Source organism: Lathyrus oleraceus, chromosome 5, assembly GCF_024323335.1.
Source record: "Lathyrus oleraceus cultivar Zhongwan6 chromosome 5, CAAS_Psat_ZW6_1.0, whole genome shotgun sequence".
In the NCBI taxonomy this organism is placed as follows: domain Eukaryota; kingdom Viridiplantae; phylum Streptophyta; class Magnoliopsida; order Fabales; family Fabaceae; genus Lathyrus; species Lathyrus oleraceus.
In genome coordinates, this window is record NC_066583.1 from 592723835 (window position 1) to 592748229 (window position 24395).

The 24395-nt window shown below is 34.9% G+C and overlaps 1 protein-coding gene across 1 annotated transcript; it reads right to left on the reverse strand.

Annotated features, from left to right (window-relative positions):
* Positions 1–5793: 5793 nt before the first annotated feature.
* Positions 5794–19904, reverse strand: LOC127086791 (histone-lysine N-methyltransferase ATXR3). The gene is made up of 20 exons (XM_051027603.1): positions 19658–19904; positions 16993–19441; positions 16802–16858; positions 14901–16043; positions 14299–14669; positions 13664–14212; positions 13479–13579; positions 11927–12965; positions 11736–11807; positions 10925–11035; positions 10724–10824; positions 9686–9785; positions 9489–9584; positions 9086–9253; positions 8869–8994; positions 8358–8411; positions 7813–8060; positions 7611–7719; positions 7211–7513; positions 5794–6446 (listed from the first exon to the last, which is right to left on the reverse strand). The coding sequence occupies exons 2-20, from the start codon at positions 19322–19324 to the stop codon at positions 6279–6281; spliced, it is 7248 nt and encodes a 2415-aa protein (XP_050883560.1). The 5' UTR covers positions 19325–19441; positions 19658–19904; the 3' UTR covers positions 5794–6278.
* Positions 19905–24395: the final 4491 nt, after the last annotated feature.

Here is a 24395-nt window from a genome sequence, read left to right on the forward strand (position 1 = left end):
TTGAAGGGAATAATACAAGTATAAGTACATTGGAAATTTCAAAATACAAGTTGTCGAAAACAAATATGTGAACTAAATGTCAACCCTAAAGGTAACCCATTGAGACTTACGGAGAGCCTCGATCTCGGTGATGAGCTCCGCCATTGTCTTCTTGCAGAATTTGACAAAATGGAAGACTTCTTCAGGGGTGTTCTCGGGACACATGATCAAATCAACGTCTTTTAACTTATCGAGAAAGTCTTGAAGGGCATAATTAGTCAGGACTGCCATGTTTGCATACTTGTCTCTCCACTCGTTGTAGAGGGTTTGGAGGTTTTGGATTATTCTATCCCTTTGAGACATTGAAGCCTCTGTCCCACAGTATCTCTCCTCCTAATATTTGCAATCGTTCTTCAATTCCATGTAGGCTTGGTTGTAGATTCCCATCTTCAGATTCTTGATTTGCTCGCAAGCTCTTCCAAGGTTGAACTGCTCGCGTAAGAAGCTTCGATGGATTTTCTCCCTTTCTAGCTGCTCTTTAGCCAAAAGATCCTTACACTCTTTGAGAGTGGTCCTTAGCTCTAGGATTTGGGCCTAATAATCCTCTTTAGCCTCTTTCTTCATTACGTTAGACCTCTCAACAGTTCTTTCAAGGTCCTTGATAGTTCGGTATGCTTGATCCAACTTTTCGTTGCGAGCGTCTAGCTCAGAATTGGCTCCTAGTAGAGAACCACCAACCCAAACTCTTTGTCCTTCTGCCTCCCTTAGTTTCTTCTTGCTGACCTCGAACTCCTCACAAACTTGTTTACCCTTGTCTTCCAAGGCATAGTTACATTCCTTGGTATGGCCGAGTTAGACTCGTAGTTGAGTGTTCTCCAACTCAAGCTCTTGTATTTTATTAGTATGTTTGTCCATGTCTTCTTGCAATATGGGCTTGGGTTCGGGCACCAATGGAAATGATGAAAAGTCATAAAGGAAAGGCATCTTGACAACCCTAGCTCTTTCTTTTACCCACACAAAGTAGTGTTCATTGGCTAAGATGTTCTTTTTTCCCCACTATTGGTCAATCCGGATCATGCTTGTCTAAGCTTTCTTCACTCTCTTCACAGTTGAATTGAGTGGATCCATGGTGTTGATGATGAAAGGTACAAGGTCTCGGTCCTCGGGAGGACTCAACATGGCATACCCCAACTGTCTCTTGAGTAGCACGGGATTATAGTTGATGCAACCATGTGTTCCTATTAAGGGGGTATTTGGGAACCCTCCATATCTCGAAATGATGTCTTTGGTTTCCCATTCTCTCTTGTACCAAAGGATTGAATTGGAAGAGAGAGATGTGAATATTTGGGGCCATAACAAATTGCTATAAGCAAAGGGTCCATGTTGAGGCATACGGGTCCTCATTCATAAATGCAAGAGGGAAGCGCAACAAAGAAAGGTTCTCATCTTTTCTCATGCCTTGTATGAAAGGTATGATAAAAGTCTGCGAGCAAGAATGGCACTGGATTCTTGGTTAGGAAGATTTCCATTGCCAAGTGATTCACGAATTTGTCTATGTTAGGGAATAAAACAATTCCTCTGATTAATAGTGCTAAAGTCGTGCGACAGAAATATGGCCTATCTTTCTTGATCATATTCCAAGCATGGTCTTCAAGGAATTTCTTCTTCAGACCTTTAACGGTACCTTTGGGTCCCCAATTGGCCACTAGTTCATTGGTGTTGATACCCAAGACTGTAGAGAGTTCGGACAAGCAAAATCCTTCTTCCAACTTGGGAAAGAGGTTGTAATCTTTTATCGGTCGGTTGAGAAGCCTCCCAATATCTTTCAGAGTTAGGGAAAGCTGAAAGTCGGGGGATATGAACATCTCAACGGGACGTCATAATATTGAGCTAATATGGTGAGTGCTCCATAGTCAACCTTTTCAGTTAGGAGATCTATGATATTGCCATATATAGCTCTGAATCTGTTATCCTTGAGGAATATTACCCGAGAGCAAAGGATCTTTAAAGTGTCAGTTTCTGGACTCTTGTATCTGAAGGAGAAAGTGATTTTCCTTGATGTAGGATCCATGATTGTGTTTGTAAATAGTCTTGTAGTTCCTGCGTTTAAACAACGTGATGCTTAAGAGCTTTGCTTATTGATTAATGATGTATGAATGTTCATGAATGCATGGATGAATGAACGATTTTTATTGGTTTTCACGGAACTCGGGCACATGGTTTAAAATATGGGATTACTGTGACGAGGAATGTGGTTTAATAGTGACTACTTTCAAACCAAGGTTCTTACTTTGCATGATCTAGGGCTTTTGAGAAATTCGGTATAAGACACTGCCCTTAGAGTCATGGATTCCCTTGATTGTCCGCCTCTTATGTCAATTTGCTTTCCAGGCGACAACTCCATCAAGGAAATCTACTCTAAGTGAGATCTTCAGATCGATCCTCATGAGGAAAGCTCCCTGGGGACCTATACTACGCGACCATCGATCTAGGCCGGCCAAGGTTAAATGTTCTAAAAGGGGGGACTTAGGGTCACGGAATCTAATGAAGATAAGGATGCTTACGCCGAAACCTCGACGGTCATCAATACCTTTAAAGAGTCTACCACTAGGTGAGTTTCTCGTACGACCCTTCACGGGGAAAGTTCCCCGGGTACCAAATACTACTCAACCTCTCATATCTCAAGCAAGCTCTCAGACTCGGGTGGAGAGTCTTTCACATAAGGTTCATTGCTATCATTATTAACTGTCTTTGTTCTTCGTCACATGGCCAATGTCACAGACAAACAAAGAATAATAGGTTACTAATAAAGAATAAAAGAATAAAGACAGAAAAATAAATAAGCGGATAAATCTCCACATACACAAAAGGGACAACCTAAACTAGGCTAGACTTAATTAGGGAACTTCTTTCCAGTCCCTAGCAGAGTCGCCAATTGTCGCTACCGGAGGTTTTCGGGAAAGCGAGGGAATCGGACGAACTGAACAAAAGAATGTGCATCGTCTCGAAAAGAGAAAAAGCGCAACACAGAAGAGTCGCCACCGAATTTTATTGAGAGTTCCTCTATGAGAGAGAAGAGGGAAAATAGTCGATAAAACCCTTAAAAGGAAAGGTTCACACAGGAATTGTAAAGGTACGGATAAAGAATTAGTCTCGCAGTTGAGATTTGGGTTCGGAAGTCGGTTACACAAGGGGAATGTATTAATATCCCTCACGTCCATGGTACTCCATGGGAACCATTTAGGTTGTCTACGTGTGTGGGTATTTATCCGCTTATTGTTTTATTCTTATTTTCAAAAAGCGTGTGAAAGAATAGGATTTTGGGTTTTTTATTATTGTGCTCGCCAAGGATTGTGATCCTTGTGCCTACGTATCATTCATCGGGTGATGAAGAATCAGAGTTCCATAGTTCGGAGTAGAAAATGTTTGTGTGTTGGTTTACTTTACCTTTGAGAAAAGGGTTTTCGGTGTGATGCCTTAAGGCACAAAAAATGAGGTTTGATGGGTTGTATTATTTTTACCTTGAATAAGAGTTTATGAAAAAAGAGTTTGTGATTAGATTGCACTAAAGTCTATGGACGGAGGTGAAAATTCTATAGAAACAAGTCAAGCGTATTGTGTCCAAAATAATCAGAGTAAGGGTAGGAAAGCTCCATTTTTACTCATTCTCCACCACTTAAGGCTCGTGGCGCATAATACTAGTCGTAGTTTTATTGTATTTTGAATTTGATTATGAAAATGTCGTTTGACGTTGGATCAAGGGTTTGTTTTGATTATAAAATTGGGCAATGTAATGGAAATATAAAGTAACCAAACAAGAAAGTAAATGGTCTCATTGTAAGGTAGCCCAAGAGAAATCCTTATGTGTGTAAAAGTGACCTAAACTAACAAAGGATAATGGTCTTACAAACATGTCTCCCTATGATGGTGTCATGATGTCATTCTTACAACAAGTATGTAAGTTACAAATGAAATCCAAAGTTAAACCCAAGTATCACAAGATAAGGGCGGGGGCCTCCAAGCAAATGTGCTAAGATGAAATCCTCTAAGTCCAAGTTGATTACAAGTGGGATCGATATTTTTGATCTTATCATTTTATCATATTTTTGTTGTTTTTAATTGTATGGTGACAACAAAATAAATGACAAATATCAACATGCATTATGAATTTTTACAATGATGATGATGATAATGAATACTTGAATGTAAATTACACTGTAATAACATAAAAGTAAATAACAAAGTAATGATGATAATATCACAATAATAATAATTAATGGTAAATAAAGTTAGTGAAGTATAGTTAATGATTAGTAGTATGTTAAAGTTAAACTCTTGAGGATTATCTATCCTTAGATCAAAAGATTCAGAATACGGCGCATCAGGGGATAACTTATCACTGATGGAAAGTATTGAAGATGATCAATGTTCAACTAACAATAGATTTATAACGATGAAAGTTATGCAAACCCCAAATCCATCTATCAATCTTGACAAAAGGAAGATTCTATCACTCAAGGATTAAAAATTAATATGTTAATTCAAATGTTAGGTTAGACAAGTTATACAATGATTAATGTACAAAGCCAAAAAAAAGAATCACAATGGCTAAATGATTAGTATAAACAATGGAAACAAAATGAAGCAAAGAGATCACAATAAATATATACAAGTAAAAACTTCATCTATGTATGATTCAAATTTGATTGATATTACAACTAATGTGATTTATTATAATAAAGTACTAGCATTGTCTACTTTCTTTCCTTTAGTGGTCAAGTGAGTGAAAATATAAACCATATTTTTTATTTTTAATTAATTAATTAAATATATATATATAATGCAAGGATCGCCCTAATACTGCAGTTACTCTAACAGAGGAATTCGATTAGTTTGATACTTTATTTATATTAAAGAGGGGGGAGAGAAGGGAGGGGATTAAACTTGCTCATGCGTCAACTTTGGCTCCCTTTTGACTGCCTCTAGAAAGGGAGATTTTTTTAAGGGGAAAAAGAAAAGTTTAAATTTAAACTTAAATAGTCAAATAGTATTAAATATTTATAAAAAAAAATAATTCATACATCCTTCTATTAAAATCCTTCTCTTCCCCCTGGCTTCCTCTTTGTTGAACCAATCAAGCAGTCCCTTGGACAACACCCGGAGAGGCTCAACCTGAAACCCAATACATGTTACTATGTTATACTTCCTCCGTTCCGGTCAGTCCCGACGACCCATTTAACGAATTATCCATTCAAAATAAAAGAATATTTCAAAATAAATAATTCATTTTAATTTCCAATACATCTTTTTTAACTTTACCTTTTAATTAATATTATTTTATTATTTTCAATATATAATAAAGATACTTTAATAAAAATATCATTTCTTCTTTTTTATTTATTCTTTTCTTTTTTTTTAATATATAAAATAGTCAACTGAATCACCATCCAACAGTTATTTATCATATATCCGTCAAAACTAGTGAACGTTTTTAAATAAATAAAAAAGCATTGATAGACGTACTAAAAGAAAGTATATAACCCAGTTTGAGATGCTTTGATGGCCTCGTAAAAACAATAAGCAGTAACATCCTTCGCATCAAAAATAGGTGGTAATATTGTTTCTCCCTACACATTAGTTATCAGCTACGGATTACAAGCAATGTTACCTGATATTGAAGGTTAAATGAGCTCAAAATTCCAGCCAACCTTTCTAAGTCTGGTACACAATTGCAAGCTCGACACAGACGCCAGCATCAGATTGCTAACACTCTACCATACAAATTTACAAGAATATGCGAGTTGGAAAATATAATGAAGCAACTCTACCTCTATTTTTATTAAACTACTACCGAATCCATTCCAGTTCTAGTCATCTGCCAATTTTCAATGCTAATGCAAGTCATCCCAAATCAAAATAGTTGTAGTCATCACAGAGACCATTCATCAGGAAAACTACATTGCACATTTTATCATATAAAATATTGCCCTAGCTAACATATAGATGATTACACATCAAGGCCTTGAATTAACCTTACCTTTTTCCTTCCTAACTTTCATTTCATATTACACAGGAGTGAAACACTGCTCTACAATCAAATGAATTAGAGTTCCATGGTCAAGAAAAACTGTACACAAGAATCGACTAAAATGAGGCACAAGGAAAAAAAACCTTGGGTTAATAATTACAGAACCCCACCCTAAACGAGGCAGGCAGCTCTGAATGATGAACCCTTCCATATCTGATAATAGGTGTTTCACCGGGTAGTCTCTGTCGACTTCTACATAAAATGCAAGAATTTAACGGTCCCACGCGGCCTCCGGTCTATGCCTCAACCAATGAACCATCTCTCTGTCCAATGTAGAGTTATTTATTACTGCATCTAACATTGGGCTACCAAAGAATTTTGGACAACTTCTATACAACCATATCTGGTCTTTGGGCCAGGATCTCTGCGGCTGCTTCTCCTGGATAAACAAAACAGATTGTCATCACTGACATCAAAGACAAAATCACAGAAAGCATATCAAGCCTGGCCTTCAAGCATGTAATTACCAACGGTGTTAAAAAAAGCTATCCAATTGAAGATCTTTCATCTAATTGAGGAAATCAGAACTAGCCATTGGAGATAGAAATGTGTCAACACATATTATGTCGGGCGTCCAGACAGTTGCTAAGAACTGTTTTTCTATTAACAAAAAACGAAGGCATAGGCTTCATGTAAGGTTGTTTACCAGGTATCCAAGAAATCCCCCTTCTTTAGTTGGCTTTCTCAGTCCCCTGGATTGCAATTTTCAGTAACCTAAGAGAAACTTCTTGTTGCAGACGAGATATCTAGTGATAGATGAATTTAAATGTTCATTTTTAAACTCAGGTACAAGCATCTTGATTCTAGATTTTAGCAAAGCAGAGTTCAATGTCCTTGTGTGCCCCTTTTCTAGTTTTGGGGCCTCCAAACTATTAAAGTTAACCAAAAATAAAAGACGAACTTCATACACATTCATCACTTCAAACATCATTTCACCTACTACTGGGATTTGGTTGTTGATTACTTTAACACAATTATTCATCTATTGGAATAAGACTTGATTGCTATTGTTGGTGGAACCATGTCAGTTTATGGAAAATTTTATCTTATGGAACATTTCTCATTTGTTGTTATTTCCCCAAAACGCAACCTACTTAGGAAACAGTTAAGAACCTCAATTATAATTATAGTAAAAAAACTAACCATTCTAGCCAGCATAGATCTGACAGTCCTTGGACCATAAACACGATTCTGTGATGGCTTCTGAGCCTTGGCATAAAAGGAACTGATGTCTGGTAAAGACAAACATCCCCTGCTTGCTCTAACCAAGCTATGATCTGGATCTGCATTACTCTGATTATGCCAAAAGATCAGCTGCCCCAAACAATAATTTTTACCATATACCTTCCGGTACTCCTGAATCTCTGCTCCCAGCTTGTTAGTATACTTGGGGCCTAAGTCAAGTGGACTAATATGGACGGGCGGTGAAGTAACGGTTTCATATTCCTGAAAGAAAACAAGAGATGTTAAAATCTGAAGTTTAAAATGCAAAGAAAAATAGATTGCCCTTTGCAGCTTGGTATTCACGATTGGAAAAACATACATGTATTCTAAAGAAGTGCTTGGTATAAGAGTAAATGTGGAGCAAGTCAGCAGCAGCATCATGCCGACATTTATATGTACAAGAAAGACTTCGGATCTCATCCCTCAACCTATCAACAAAGGGGGAGAAAATAAACTTTAAAGATTGCAAGTTCCACCGGAGTCAAATACATACAGACAAGCTAGAAGCAAGAACCAATTACCATAATAGAGATTTCCGAAGCTCTTTCTGAATATCTTCCGAACCTGAAGGATCGTGAGCATGAATTTTGGACTTGAGATCATTCAAGATGTCTTCTTCCACATGAGCGGATATGCACTGAAGAAGCTCCTCAACAAATGAGCCCTCTCCTTTCCAGAGAGACGAAACAATTGCTTCAGGACTGAGCTTCTCAATAGGGGGCGGTGCTTTCCGAGGATCACCAAATATACATCTCATAACATACCTTACCTGTAATATTCCATCAAAGATTAAAATCCTCCAAACTACAAAATGAAATGGAAAATTACTGATGTGCAGTGAGATAAAACTGTATAAAATGAGTTCACTCTCTCCTTTAGGATACACAGAAGGGGATATTGGGGAAGTGCATACTTGGCATACAGCATGGGGTATAAATTTCTTGATCATCTATAGAAACTGTCTGTATATTTAACTTTCCTATCTTAACAGTATTAGCCTGGTGCTTCCCATCATTATAAGTGCGAATGACAAATAAGCAACTAGACCATAGAGAGGCACACCCACCTTATCGAGAGTGACAGCAAGATTCTGAAGCCTTTGGTTGTACACTCCCTCCGCCTGAGTCAAAAACCAAAGAAATCAAATAAAGTAAAAGTTTCAATGGAATATAAGAATTCTTAGAATTTGGATTGGATCTTACTCAATCTACAAAACTGGTTTGTGGGTTGAGCGATGTGTCCTACATCTAAAAATTTCCAGCCTATATAATATATCACGTGCAATGTGGGACTCAAACATCCCCCTCACTCATGCCCAAGACCGGGCATCTAAAGCATGACTCTAGTGGCCAGATAACAAATGATCCAACCAATTAGGGATAGGCTTGAATACCATCTTAGAATTTGGGTTTCGTCTAACTCAACTCAACCCTACAAAATTAGTTTGTATGGTGAAAGATAACTGACTTATAATATTCGTTAGGGCCATAATACACCCAAATGTAGGACTCAACCAGAAAAAAATTGAAAATGTCATCTTTATGATATGAAGCACGTGAAGGGAATAGTGAACACACCTGAACCTCAGCATCACTCCTTTCAACTTCAAGACATACATCTGAAAAATATTTCCTCTTTTCTTCCAGATTATGCTTTAGAATTTCTTCAGGAAGTTTCGTTCTTTCAAAATTGATGAATCTCACCTTTAAACAGGAGAAATGAAAGCCAAATTTAATACATAACAACCTCCAAAACTAAAATAAAATATTGGTAAAAACACAGGAAGGTACATACAAGGCGAGCTGTGTAGGCAATAAGCCAATCTGGTAGGCCCCCAAGCAAACAAATGCCTAAACCAGCTCTACCGAGGTCATTATAGTCCTCTTCAGACACAGAGTTTGATTCACAGGCTTCTAGCATCAAATAATGCCGATCAAGAATTCCATGCGAGTCCTTCAAAACCTGAGAAGAGGGACAACATATTTCTCTCAACAGATGAACTAACCAAACAAATTAAATGGAAATATAAACCGTATTGTTCCAATTTTTAAACAACCCCAACCAGGGCTTCACGTGAAGCACATTAGAAGTTTCAACCATCGCAAGCATGGCCAGTACTTCGACTTAAGTCGTCAAAATATCGCATTTCTGCTTTTATTTTCTTAGCAAGAGTTGAAATTTTTGAAATAGTCCAAACCTTTTGAAACGCCCCTTCACCAGTCAGATTCAAGTAGCTCCCCCGGCATACTTGGCTTCCACACAAACAAACCGATGCTTCATACTCCTCCTTGCTCTACAATAAGATGAATACAGAATATGTTTTCATTAGACAAATATATGGCAGATACTTCTTTTATTGCCTTGAATAGATAGAAATCAGCAGGCTGGACAAACCTCAGTAACAGAATTGTAATCAAAAGTGATCTCCTCACCATGTTGAATTTTACGAACACTATAAATACCAATTTGATACTGACCATCAACAGCAGTGACTCTGAAAAAAGTCAAAAAAGACAACAGATGATAGCCAGAAACGATATTATAATTTAAAACAATAGCAAAAGGATTATGCCCCCAGATTTATAATCCTCGGCCGCTAATCAATAAATATAACAGAGCAATTACTAAGGACAGCACTGGGGTAAAATATAAAAAAGTAGCACTAGATTAAATCTAAATAGGTTTGATTCCTTGCATCTTTGCTGCCACAGCAAAGACAGTAGAAAAAATGAATGGAAGCTCTATAAACAGACTAGTTAACGTTTCTTGACAAAGGAGCTTTTAAAGGCCACTTGAATGTTGTGGAACAAAAGCAATAACAGACAGAACAGGAGATAACGAGGTTTTTTATTTTTAAAAATGTATAAAAAAAAGAATATGAAGCAGCAACTTAACATGTTGATTTGATTTTCAATCCAATAGTATGGTCATGTAAAAAAACCAGGTATTTATGTTCTGAATAGCGAAAAAAATAGTAGAGTTAACCAATAATGAACTTAAAAAGAAACCATCACATATACACACATATATAAAATTTTAGCATGTTAAAACAATTACTTGACCATAGAAACCATCATATTATTTAAAAGCCTTCTTATGCCCACGTAATGGGCCTTAAGCCGTCATATAGGTTTTCCAAAGATAGCCAGGTGGAGACACATCCAAAATGAAGTAAGACTACGGATAAGGAGATAATGATAAAAAAATGTACAAAATTAAACATGACTGTAACTAAAATAAAACCATGGCTGTAATAGGGGAATGTATGTGCATAATATTTTATGGAAATGAGTAGTGGCTGCCCAAAAAATGCCAGCAATGCACTGACATAGCAAACCAATTGTTCCATGGGAACAAGAACTAGTGTCAAGGCTGAAAAGGACAGAAAATAGATTTATACCAATCAAATAGCATGAATGATAAACCACTTACTTGGCTTCACAATTGGGTCGGCAAGAATGACATATTCGACTGGCATAATTAGCCTTGTGCATGGCATCAACGACAACTAAGTCATACCCATCCGCATCACCCTATCATAAAAGTTGCTAAATTAGTAAGTGTGGAACTACAAGATGAGTGAACTGTATCGAGTTAAACATCATCAGCTTATCATTTTGAAGTGACAGGCACCTTTGGTCTCTCAAGGTAGATGTTATAGAACTCTGGTGCTGGATCTGTACTATCTTTCTGTAGAGATCGAATCCCATCTTGTTTCTCAAACCACTTCCACACAGGATAAACCTGTAAAAAGGATTTAATATAATTACAATGCCTCCCCATCACAACATATAACACCAAAGCAAAGATTTCTAAACAGAACCACCTCACTTATAGAAGACACTCTAAACCATAACAGCACATCTATTGAGGAGAACAGACACCTCTATATGAACATATTGTGAATGAAACACGGAACAACACTTAATAAAAAACCTTGGCTGGTAAAGAAAATAATAGTGTAAATCCCCAAAGCAAATAAGAATACCAATTATCCAACGCCTACTTAATATGTTTAACATGTAAAGCATAGAAATGTTTAGAATTGTAGATAATAGATCTAGTTTATTCATGACAAAGTGTGCCAAAACAATTACATGTGTTCACATTTTGTTATTCTCTCTATTGCATAGATTATTTTTATTCTCTCTATTAAATAGATTAATGCCCAAGTATCTGACATTATACGGCATGTGTAAAACCAAATGTTTAGGTTTCGGAAAGAATGGATCATAACTAGTTTAACCAAGTTAGAGAACGCATAATGTATACAATTCTCTCTAGTAGATAAATTGATGCTTAGATATTTGACTTTATTCTAGAAACCTGCAATTAGTCCAGAGGTAGAGACTAGAGCAACCGCAAAACATGTATAATTTGCACATCAAATAATCCAGAAAGAAGCTACATGAGTGAAATTACAGAAAAATATATGATGCTTTACCTCTCCCAAAAACTCCACAACAAAATCATCTTGAGAGAAGCCTTCTTCCTTGTTGCAAACAACACCAAGCCCCTGCATGATCCATTCCAATAGACAGTCTGAGTAAAATAACAGTTTAAAAGCAGTAAACAGAGAAAATGCCAGTGGATGATAGTAATAAATCGTAGTTAAATAACAAAAAGAACATATACCTTTCTATAAGCTACATATTTGTCATCTGGACGACTGCCTACGGCCTTTAGAATACCTTGACACATTCTAATCATTCTTGCATCACAATCTTTTTCAGCGCATCTTTTAATATCATCAATAACAGGCTGCAAAGGGTAGCTCATTGGAGTATTTCCAGTTCCAGTAGAGCTCCTAACATGCTTATTCAATGTTTGAAGGAGCACGTCTTCTATAAACAAATGCTTCTCCTGCAGAGACCAATCTAACTCCCCTGGCATAGAATCAAGCAAAAGGTTGTGTGTATAAGGATCAATTCCATAAACCTCTTGCTCAATAACCTCATTTCCAAGCTGCTTTCTAGGTTTGAAATCTTTGACTTCAGGAAGTTCCATATCTGACTCCTCTGTGCCATTCTTTTGTGCACTCAGCTTCTCTGCATAATCATCTGGTAATGAAACCCGCATCTTCCTCCGCACCTCCTCCTCATCAGCTACAATGCAATAATGATCGATGACTTCATATTTCCTGGTAACTGGAGGAACCAGGCTTGCTTTTGTCATGCGAGCACCCCACTCCCGGTCATCAGTTATGAAATCCGACTCTTCCTCGGGTTTGAAGCATCCATCCCCTCTTGGTTCCCTAATCAAAACCTGTGAGCGTACTTCATGGTCACTTTCAGACTCAGTTGACGTAGTATCACTGTCACTCTTGTCATCATCAAAAGACCGATCAAGATCATCAGATGTTTCACTGTCTGAGCCCATGGATTTCTTATTCAACTTTGATAAGCGCCTCCTAATATCTCTATCAGAGGTATACTCTACATTATCCAAAATATTATGTTTTCCATTACTCCTGTACTTCCTTTCTTTCACTAATCTATTTTTCTTATACTTTGATGAAGTAGAACAGAACATTGCTGGCGAGTCACTGTCCCATGACTTCAGCAGGACATCTCTGCCATGCACATTTTTAGAACTTGCTTCCAACCGAGCTACCAGTTGAATAAATAATGTGATAATGTGATTCATGTCACTAGAATCGCCCCGATTTTTTGCTCTGTAATCAATAAGCAAACAGGAGCCAAAATTTAATGAGAGTATTAGGGGCAGGGTAGGGAGACAAGATTGTGAGTGGTCAGATGAAATACACCCATTTTAGATTACCCATGAAACATGAGCTAAATGAACAAATTCATAAATAGAAACAACTCTGCAATATATATAATATATATTTTTGAAGATAGTATTCAGATGCAAAAGAACAACTAGAATTTATGCAAACCCACCAAACTTAACATGGATGGAAAACAACTATAACTGCAAAACAGTAGAGCTAATGCATACAGAGGACAATCAAATGGATGAACCTCCAAGGCAAGAAGACAAAGTACTTAAGCAGACTTTGGACAAACTATGAACTATAAGATCTTTGCATCGTTGTCCTCAAAACTAATAAACCCTATCATCCTCATTTCAATGTGTCCAGCAGTACATAAACAAGGCATCGGGAGAAAAAGAGAACAATCACCTTCTCCCAAGAAAAAAGGAAAAAAAGAAAAAGAGAACTTACTTTATTGCATCACGGCACATTCTACTTATGTCCTCTTTGACAGAGCTCAATCCTCGCCTACTGTAATAACCATTTTTCATTTTAGCCTCAATTTCTGCAACCTATTAATAAAAAATACCAGCGGAAATTGTGAGTCGCAAAAGGCATCTTCATAATAATAAATTTTAAACAATAAATCACGCTACCTTGTGTACAAAGAAGTCACAAGAGTTTGACTTCATGATTTCCTTTAGTCTTGAAGCAAGGAATTCCTCCATCTTCTTAAAACCACTTTCAGACTTCTTAATTGCCCAACGTCTTGTGCGAGCATCCCTAGATAGAATGGAAGAGGACCTTCTAGCATCATAAAGTTTGGACCGCTTGTATAAGTTTTGACGAAATAACTGATTTGCCGAATCTCTCTTATCCACACTATCTAAATACTCTTTCAATTGACCAAAATCATCTATTCCTAAATTGCTGGATTTGGATGTAGATGAAACTTGTTCTGTAAAATGTTTAAGACTTCTAATTTTATGAGGCTCTTCTGCAATTCTATCCATGCGTGAACTTCTGCTCTTGATCCATTTCACATTGGTAAATTTAGGAGCTAGCTCTCCAAACTGGCTGCACCCTCTAATGTCTATGGTACATAAACCAGGAAATGAAAGAAGAATTTTCTCAAGCATGTCAGCCGTAATTTTGTTACACCCCATTAGAATGATTGAATTGATCTTGTCTCTCTCATAAGCATTCTACAGAAAAAATAAACAAGTCCTATGTGAAGGAAGAATTAAAAACATACCAAAAATGTGAATCAGAAAATATATATCAGACCTACCATAATGTTCCACAACATAGTATCAGTGCAAGAAGGCCCTAAGGATGAAAAATTGGCCTGTATTGAAAGTTCCTTGTAAAACCTTACAGCAGCACTCCAATGCTTGCACGTCATTGATGCAAATACAAGGGACTTAAAATCAGATCTCAAAAAATGGAAAATTTGTGCCAATACCGGACCATCCAATAAGCCCCAGCTTCCCACTTCAGAATCAGAGATACCAATTTTATCTTCAGGAAAAGTAGCATCACCACATAGATCCTCAAAAGTGGGTTCATTTTTGTAAATGGTAACATCATCTTCCAAACCACTGTCTTCTTCACTATCATCAACCAGCATCCGGGCTCTTTTGGCAGCTCGTGTGTCGCCTTCTGAAAATTTACAAGCCCCAACACACACAATAAGCAAGAAAATAATAAGACCGCTTGAATTGAATTTCCAGAATAAGTCTAATCTAGTGAACATTACGCCACACAAGCACATGACAAGGCCACACACATTAGTTGGAAGTTTGAACCAAAAATAGAAAAGCAGACAAAATCAAATTTTACAGAGATAGACAAGAGTGGGGATGGGAAGGAATATGAAGGACAAATAATTACCTGATTTCCAATATATTTGTTTCTCAATATCTTTCTTTGGTTGTCTTGCATTGATCCAGGGATCTAAAACCTCATTTATAGCAGCGGCCAACTCCCGGCTCTTGTATGATTTCATAACCAGTTCGTGCAGCTTCCCACAAGTAAAACCAATAAACTGAGGGTGTATCCTGTTAAACATACTTGAACTTGTGTAAGATCCAGCATATGAAACACCATGGGTTTGCTTTGATGGATGATCAGAGCATGCACCCAATGTTGAACTGCTTTTTTGGTGGCTCATGAGACAGACATCTGAAGTTTCTGCGGTAGAGGTAATAGGAACCCAGAGTTTATCATGTTTCCTAAACACACTGCTACGCCTTTTTACAATTCCTTGATCTGCTAAATATTGTAGCTCTGAAAATGATGAAGGCCCTTTCTCACGCCCAGAACCATCAATGTAATACCAGTCACCCAAATGTAGCTGCAACTCCTGGATAGTACAGAGATGGTCTTTAGGGACACTAATGGACTCCATGCTTTGGTAAGAACCTTGATCACTAACTGATTTTGACTGAGAATCTTCTTCAGTTGATGATCTCTTACTATCACAGGTTGAAGTGAATGGCCGAACTGACCTTGGATGTTGTCTATCCTTGCCTCGGCTCTGGTGCCGTGACTCAGTGAGCAGCAATCCCTGATCATTGACAACGCATGCATTTATCCTTACCACTGAAAGAACATTTCCCTTCATTCCTTTGACAGAAGAAGGCTTACTTTGAATGGACTTGATTGCAGCATCGCAATCAACCCACTCATCAGCACCAACAGCCCACAAAGGGAGATCAAGCCTCTTGTTTTGAGAAGGAAAATACAAGTCATCTTTTTCAGGCCATCGAGGATCTTCACATCCAGACTTTGGCATTTGGCACAATAGAAAACCATTATTTAGAACAAGTTTTTTCCTAGAACATCGATCGTGGGCATCATCATTCCTCTTCCAGTCACCACCTTTGCATGGCCAATGGGTAGAAAACCAATCCTTAGGAATGCCAAACCCATTATCCATGTTGTCTATACTTAACTGAGATTCAGAATCTCTTGATGCTAAATCAGTACTTGAATCACAATCTTCCCTAGGGCGGGAAACATGCCAAGGAAAACCTGAACAGAGACCAACACTTTTGTAACAGCTTCACAAGACATACAACTCAAAATGCATATCCATTTACTTTTGAAATTACCCAGATATAGAATAATGATAATGAACAAAATAGTTTTGGGTGCATTAGCATAACATGGCAAATTAAATTGCAACTTCGAATTCCATATATGGTGTAAAATATAACAACACTTGGATAGCCTTTTTAAAATAAAAAAATTGAAGTATGATTTTATTCAGTTAATCTGCTTCCAATGCATAGATGAATTAATAATTTCAGACCAACACAACTCACAATATCAATGGCAAAGATTAAAATGACAGCATTGTATTGACATAAACTTTTGTTTAACTGAGAATTAGAAAAAGTAGGCAAGCATAAGAAAATGTATTTTTTACAAAAGAAAAGGGTTATTGAGTAAAGCATAAAATGATATGCAAAATACCATAAATTTATAAATAATCACCAAAGTGTTTGATAGACCATTCAAAAGTTATTTAGATTTCAGGCACCAACTCCTTATACTATCTCCAAGGACCAAACTACAGTACAAATCAAGTTAATGCTTATATATAACGTTCAAATATGTATAATCTCTCAACCCGTCAACCGTTACCAACATCAAGACAAGAGTCAACATGTCAATGTGCAAACAGACAACTCTGATAATAAAATAACCTCAATATGCCGGGTAACGTAAAACAAAAACAAAACGACCAAAATGACCAACAACTAAAATCACCACAGCAGAATACATACCTTCATAGTCTCCTAATCCATCTTCCTTTGCATATTCAAATTTCAATTGCAAAGCTTCTGCAAATAAATAATAATGATTACCAAGTTTGGAATAAATATGTCAGAGTAAATAGGGGGGGAAATTAAGTTTCAGAGATCTTTTCACACTTTTTATTAAGATTCAAAAGAATAACATTGACAGGATAACATACCTTTTACTGCCTCGAGTTCCAACCCAGGAATGACATCATAACCCTCTAACAGATTTTGAACTCTTTCATCAATGTAGAAGTTGTCCGAACGTTCAGATGCAAGCACACTCACGCTAGGGCTAGGGTGTCCGCGTGGCAGCAGCAAGGGGCCCGGCTTTTCCAGATAATTCTCAGGACCAGATTGAATATCTGCAGTATCGGCCAAAATATTACCAGAAGCTTCTGGGGGACTTACAAGCTGAGTTATTGTATCTGACACAATGGACGGAAAACTCTGAGCAGCCAATGGTGACACTGCATTTTCAACTGTTAGCCATCTGTCACTATCCAAGTGCTTGATAAAGTGATCTGACATTAGTACCCCTTCATCAACAAGGAACTTAATGTCACACAATTTGGCAGGCCCATTTTCTACACCTCCGTAATCAAGGTAAAACCATTTTCCTGATGACAAATCTGTCACCACAGGGACATGAGGAGGGGTATCACAAATGTCCATATCTTCTTCCATTGAAAGCAGCTCATCAGGAGGTGGTTGTGGCTCAAGGTGTGGAGATTCTTTTGGATCAATAGTGGGACTACAAGACTTCTGTTCCTCAACGGGTTGACTATCACTAATATCTTTCTCAATTGACTTGTCCTTCTTTTGCACGTTTCTTTCACCTCGAGATTCTGTAACTGAAAAACTCGACTCCCTTTGAATGTTTTTATCTTCATCACTCTTACAACTATTTGGGGAGTTCTGCTTATCACATGCTGAGTTTTTGCAACTTGTTTCATCATGAACATCTTTTCTAGTTTGATCAAGGTGGGATCCTTCTACTAAATTTGGAGTACAGTCCCTGTGATCATGATGCCGAGCTTGATCTTCTGGCAACTGCTCGACGCGTGCTGGACTTCTCAACTTATGACTGTGCTGTCGCCAACCCTGATCTTGTGGTGACTGCTCGGTGAATGCTGGACTTCTCATCTTATGATCATGCTGTCTCCAGCACTGATTTTGTGGCGACTGTTCGGTGCGCGCTGGACTTTTCAATTTATGATCATGCTGTCGACTTCTGTCCCAGCTCCTCGTATATGGGGACCTCTCCCGACCATGGGGGGATTTCTCCCGGCTGTATGGAGATCTCTCACGACTAAAGGGCGATCGGCGCACTGGAGTGCGATCTCTATGATCATAATACCTACTTCGGTCACGTGGGGACCACTCAGAATGAACAGGGCTGCGTTCATGCCTGTCATAAGTTGGTCTGGTAGACAAAGAAGATTCATGATTTCTAGAAGAATACTTCTCTGCAGAAAGTCTGGTAGAATTATTATTTCTATAAGACTGCTCCACAGGGCGACGAGAATAGTTCTCTGAATAAGGATAGCTTTCATCAGAAAGCCTTCTACTTTTTGAACTTGTAAAATCTGCAGAATGCTTCCGTTCATAGCTGTCAAAATCATTACCGAGCCTCTTCAAGCGACTTCCAGAAGTGTAATCTCGAGTATGATCCTTACCATTGTTATATGCATTTTTCTCGTCGTCTACAATCTTTGAACCGTTCCTTATATTCCTCTGTTGTGCATTCTCCCACCTGGGAGAACTTTTAGCATGCGGATTCCCACTTCTACTAATGAATTCTTTCTTCCTAATAGAATCATCACCTGTATATCTCCAAGAAGGTGGTGTACGTTCACATTGAAATTTCCACCCTTTGTCCTTACCTGAATAATTTCTGCGGTGACTGCTGTTACCATAATCATTTTTCCCAATTGATCCATTATACCATCTATCTGAAATATACTCTCCCTTCTCAACATCATCTTTCACACCTCTCCACGGTCCATATTCATTCTCTCCTCTCCTACCCTTCTCATGAACAATCTCTCTTCTTTCCACGTCGTCTCTTCTCCATTTCCCATGATGAAATTCTCCCTTCTCAAACTCCCTTGTTTTCCATCTATCACTAACAATCTCCTCATTCTCAATCTCACTTCGTCTCGACGGCAGATTCATTTCCGGCACAAACTCTCCATTTTCTGTTTCAACTTCACTTCTAGGCCACTTCAAAGTAACCAATTCACCCTCTTCAACTTCTTCCTTCTGCGCCTTATCACCACATATCATTTCACCATTCTCAACATCACTTCCACTTCTTTTATTCACTCTATCCAACGCTAATTCACTCTTTCTGGACTTCATATTCTTCCTTTCGCCGTCAGAAAACTTAAGCAACTTGGAGTTGAAGCCATCCCCACTACTGCCTCCGCAATGCGTTTTCTCTGAACTAGATAACCTCTCCATAGTATACTGCAAAGGCATGCATGCGACACCTCCATCGCCCATGGAAATCTCACCTTTGACGTTAGAAAACCCTAGCTCTTCCTTTGGCCAGGGCTATTGATGCTCATGCTTCTATCGCTTCACCTCTTCTTAATCCAATCCTTGCACGAATCAAAAACCCTACGTCACCAAAATAAACATAATTAGCAAAGAGATTAAAACAAAAAAAAATGCGTATAATTCAACTCGCCAAAAAAACAGAACTATATATTTTACGTGAAAAAAATCAGTTCCTGATTCAAACACTATGAACCGACTCCATTGAAATCGAGAACGTGATTTGAAAACGCTAAGGATGATTCGATGAAGAAGAGTAAGAAAGAAGAAGAGAATTACCGTAGAAATGAAAGAGAAAAGAATATAGATCGGAGAAGAAGCGTAACCGGTGGTAATGAATCTTCGAGCTAGAGAAGAAATGAGATCGAGAAGTGTGAATTTATCGCGAGATAATGGTTGAATGAATAAGGTAATTAGTAACAGTGTCTTCTTTCTCCTCTTTCGCGCTTCCTTGTGTTTTCTTCTTTGCGTTGTGTTTGTGTTCTTGTTGCTCTGGATTAAGGACGAAAACCTTCGTTTTATTATTTTTCAACTTTAATTTTTTATCTTTCTCTTGATTTATCGGTTAACTGAAATACGGAAATACCCCTGCCAGATTGTAATTAATACTAATGATTATATTTTTGGGTTTGGTGTTTTGACTTGACGAAAAAGTCCAATTGAAATGATATGAACCAATTAAAAGATTGTTCATTGCCTACTTCATCATCAATGATTTATGAAAGAAAAATGAACAATACACTCAGTCACTCACTAGCCAATTAGAATAGAAAGAGAAGAAAGCATAATTAGAGATATTAGAGATTAACCTAACATAAAAACTAATGATGTTTACTGTTTAAACTAATTTTAAACAATTACTACCTCATTATAATTCACTTTAAAAAAATAGTTTGTAACACATTATAAGTCCATTTATAATACCAATGAATCATTAATATTATGTTTTTTATTATACTCTTAAATATTTATTATTCTCTCTTCTTTCAATTATATCAATTTGTCTTTTTAATATCATTAATGAAACACAATTTTATAAAAACTTTCATAATTTCTCATTTTTATACCGCAATTATTAGATTTCTTAATACGTGTGAAAAATCAAAAACGATTTATAATAAAAAACGGAGGGAGTATCAAATAGAATTATATGTCTTTGTCTTAAAATAATTATAGTTTAAGATTTTTATTGATAAATTAAAGAATGTAATAATATTATTATAGGACATTGTACCTTTATTAAATTAGTTTTATTAATATGTTTAAAGAAGTGTATATATTAAGGATTTAATTGAATAAGTTAATCATAATCGTTAGATATTGTAACAAGTTTGACTTTTATTTTAAAAATCTATAAAGTAATGCAAATGGGTGATGGTGATGAATCGATAGTATAAAATATTTTATACTGACAGTGTATAATAATTAATCTCATATATTAATAATTAAAGGATAATATTAATTTGTATCCTAATGACATAAGTTAAGAAATATTATATTGAAAATTGTCTATTGATTTTAATAAAAATATAAAATTAATTTTTTAAGTGTTTATTCCAATAAATGGATAGTGGTATAAATTAGTATTATCCATAATTAAATGAGACCATCAATCATTTCTGAGAATGCATTTATTTTAAAACAATTTTATTTTTTAAAATGACAATCACTTTAAAATTAAAAGAGTAAATTTAAACGTATCATATCAATACTTTAAAATTAAAAATATGATTCGATAAGATACTAACTATTTTTAATACAAAGTTAGAGATAAAAATAAAATGAAAACCAAATAACTTGTTATAGTATTTATTTTGATGGATGAAGATTACATTACCTATTATAAACAGTTGGTAAAATTATCCAACGGATCATTCTATTGATAATCTCCTAGTTTATTTAAGTTTTTCTTAATAAATTTTATAATGTATTTGATTATAAAAAAATTATTAAAAAAACTTCAAATGAAAAATTGATTTAAATAACTATTTTTAGAATATTATTTCATGTATTTCATCTTTTTACTATGATTTTTTTAATATCATAATTTCAAATCACTAAAATTAAAAACTATTTATAATAATTTTTATAAAAAATAATTTTGAGAAACATCTTTTTATAAAAATTATAATTTCAACTATGTTTTAATATTTAATAATGTATATTAATGTTAAAAAATGTCAAAACAAATCTTTTAATTTATAAAAAACAAATTTTTAAACATTAATATTTTACTCCCTCCATTTTTTATTATAAGTCGTTTTTTACTTTTCACACGTATTAAGAAATATAATAATTGTGGTATAAAAATGAGAAATTATGAAAGTTTTTATAAAATTGTGTTTCATTACTAGTATTGGAAAGACAAATTAACATAATTGAAAGGAGAGAGAATAATAAATATTTAAGGGTATAATAGGAAAAATAATATTAATGATTCATTGGTATTATAAAACGACTTGTGGTGCAAAATATTTTTTCAAAGTGACATATAATAAAAAACGGAGGTAGTAAAAATTAACTTTCAAAATATAAAAAAAATGTTTTTTTAAATTAAAATAAATGAGCCTAATATTCAAAAAACTTAAGTTTGTAATAATAGATTTGCTTTTACATTTAATTTTAAGATTCATTGTACACCTGTTAATTATTATGTTTTGTATTTTTTAATATGTTTTTTTTAATATTTATTATATTTATAAGCAATTTTTTATTTAAGTTTGTAATAATATACGATGTTTTTAAATTTAACTTTAAGGTTGGTCATTTCACATGTCAAATTATGATGTTTCTTATCTTAGGTAAGTGTTTTAAAATAATAATTTTGAAACTTTTATTTAAACTTTTAACAAATTTATATGCATTTGTTATTCTCCTATTTTGAAAATTGATTTTTTAATCTCCTATTTTTATTTCTCTTGGCTATCACAATTTTATTAACATGTTAGCAAGTGTTGAAGTAGACAAATTTAACATGATGTGTAGCTGAAGAAGAAGAATAATAATAATAATAATAATAATAATAATAACTATTATATATATATATATATATATATATATATATATATATATATATATATATATATATATATATATATATATATTCATCTAAACAATATTATGTAGGCAAAGTCAATCCAAAAAAAGTGAAAGATAAAACTCATGAAAAATTAAAAGGAAAAAGGAAAAAAATATTTTTAAAATAAAAGGATCAAAACTTTACTTTATTGGGAAAAAAATCGAAAGTAGCATCATTAATATTAAAAATTTATTTTTTTTGTATTTTATTTATTACTTTATTTACTTATATTTTAGAGTGATTATTTTACACTTAAATATTACTTTTTAAATATGGAAAATATATGAATATAAATTTCTTCTTTTCATTAATATACTTTATTTTTACTTTTTATATCTAGATTTACACAATTTATTTAAATTTAATTATAAATTTTGACTAATATTTAGTTGGAACTTAAATTTGATTTACAATTTCAAAATTATATATTTAAAATTTGTGATAATCAAAAGGATTTAATTAAAATATACTAACAGTGTAAACGATTATACACAACAATCAGTTAATCATAGACATTGAATGTTGAGAAGAGTTTGACTTTTATTTTTAACCACCTATAAAATAATACAAACCGGTGTAACATAAAAAAATAATGCAAATGAATGATGGTGATGAATTGACAATATAAATTTTTTTACAATGACAATAATAATTAAGCTCTAATCAAAATAACTTAATTGTTAAAATTATTTTGAAAAGGTGAATCCTAATATATCTATAGTCATTTTAATCAATTTTTAAATGTTTAAATATAGTCATTTTTATTTATAAGTGACAAATTTAACTGATAAATTTTTGAATTTTTCAGGATTTGACGTTTTGTGGAGTTGAAGGACCAATATCATATTTATTTTAGCTTAAGAGTCAAAATAAACCACAAGATTTAATGAGCAAAAAGAGTTTTAAGCCATTTTTAAATTACATCATACATTGCATATTTTTAATTTGACTATCTCAATGTTTAAATAGAATTAAAAAATTTCCTATTTAAACAATTTAATTTTTTATTTAGATTAAATATGTATATAAAATTTAAAAACATGATATTTAATTTAATATAATCACTTTATATATGTCTTTAAAATAATTTTAGGAAGGAATAATTATTATTAATAGTGATGACATTAAAGATCAATTTCCAATTATCTTAGAAAGTTAGAATGAGAGTCTCTAAATAGATTATTGATCTCGCGTAGACCCGAGATTTTCAATACTAGAAGGGTGAATTGAAATTTGATGGTGTATTCTAGTTTATAGTTGACATCGTGAAATTTTGGTATGACATAAGGGGTAAACCTGCAAATATTATGACACCAAAGATAATGATTATCAGTAGTGAGTGGTATTTTAGAGTTAGAAAGCATGTATCTGGATTATGAGACTTGCGTTAGGCTTTATAATCGCACTCTAGAGTTTCAGCTCCATAGAACTTTCTATTCCAAGGCACAAATGTTCGAGTGATAGTGTTTGTTGATACTTAGTCGTGGTCCAACGGTCCTTGACCTTCTTCATTATGGACCAGTGTTTTAATTGGGTCATTTAATGGACTTGTCGGCCATGTGGGAATAGTATTTGTATCCCCACAAGATTGGTCCGTCATACCGGGGGTGTAGCTTGCAATTTGGTTTGTTCCCTCTACGACATATGAGTCTTAGTGCCTTTTAGGATTTTGGCGAATCTTTTATTCGTCCAAAAATGTCTTGTAATTCTTGAACTTTGTCATTTTTTCTTTTATCTTGTCAAGATTTGATGGGACTCCTGTCAAGTTGCATTTATGGTGCATATGGTGATAAGATATCAATAAGTGTTGTAAAATTGTTGTATTTGAACATAAATGTAATTATGACTTTGATGGTGTCATCTCCGTTGACATAGGACCCGCTCATTGGATGTGAACATATACGGTCTTATGGACCTTTAATTTTTGTTATTTTGATC

Bases quoted from the DNA above. Each gene is read 5' to 3' on its own strand.
- LOC127086791 (XM_051027603.1), bottom strand. From the start codon at position 19,324: ATGGGCGATGGAGGTGTCGCATGCATGCCTTTGCAGTATACTATGGAG. The intron at 12,966-13,478 runs GTAAGTTCTCTT...TATTGATTACAG, and splicing joins ATGTGCCGTGATGCAATAAA to AGCAAAAAATCGGGGCGATT. The intron at 11,036-11,735 runs GTAAAGCATCAT...TCCTTTTTACAG, and splicing joins TTGTGGAGTTTTTGGGAGAG to GTTTATCCTGTGTGGAAGTG.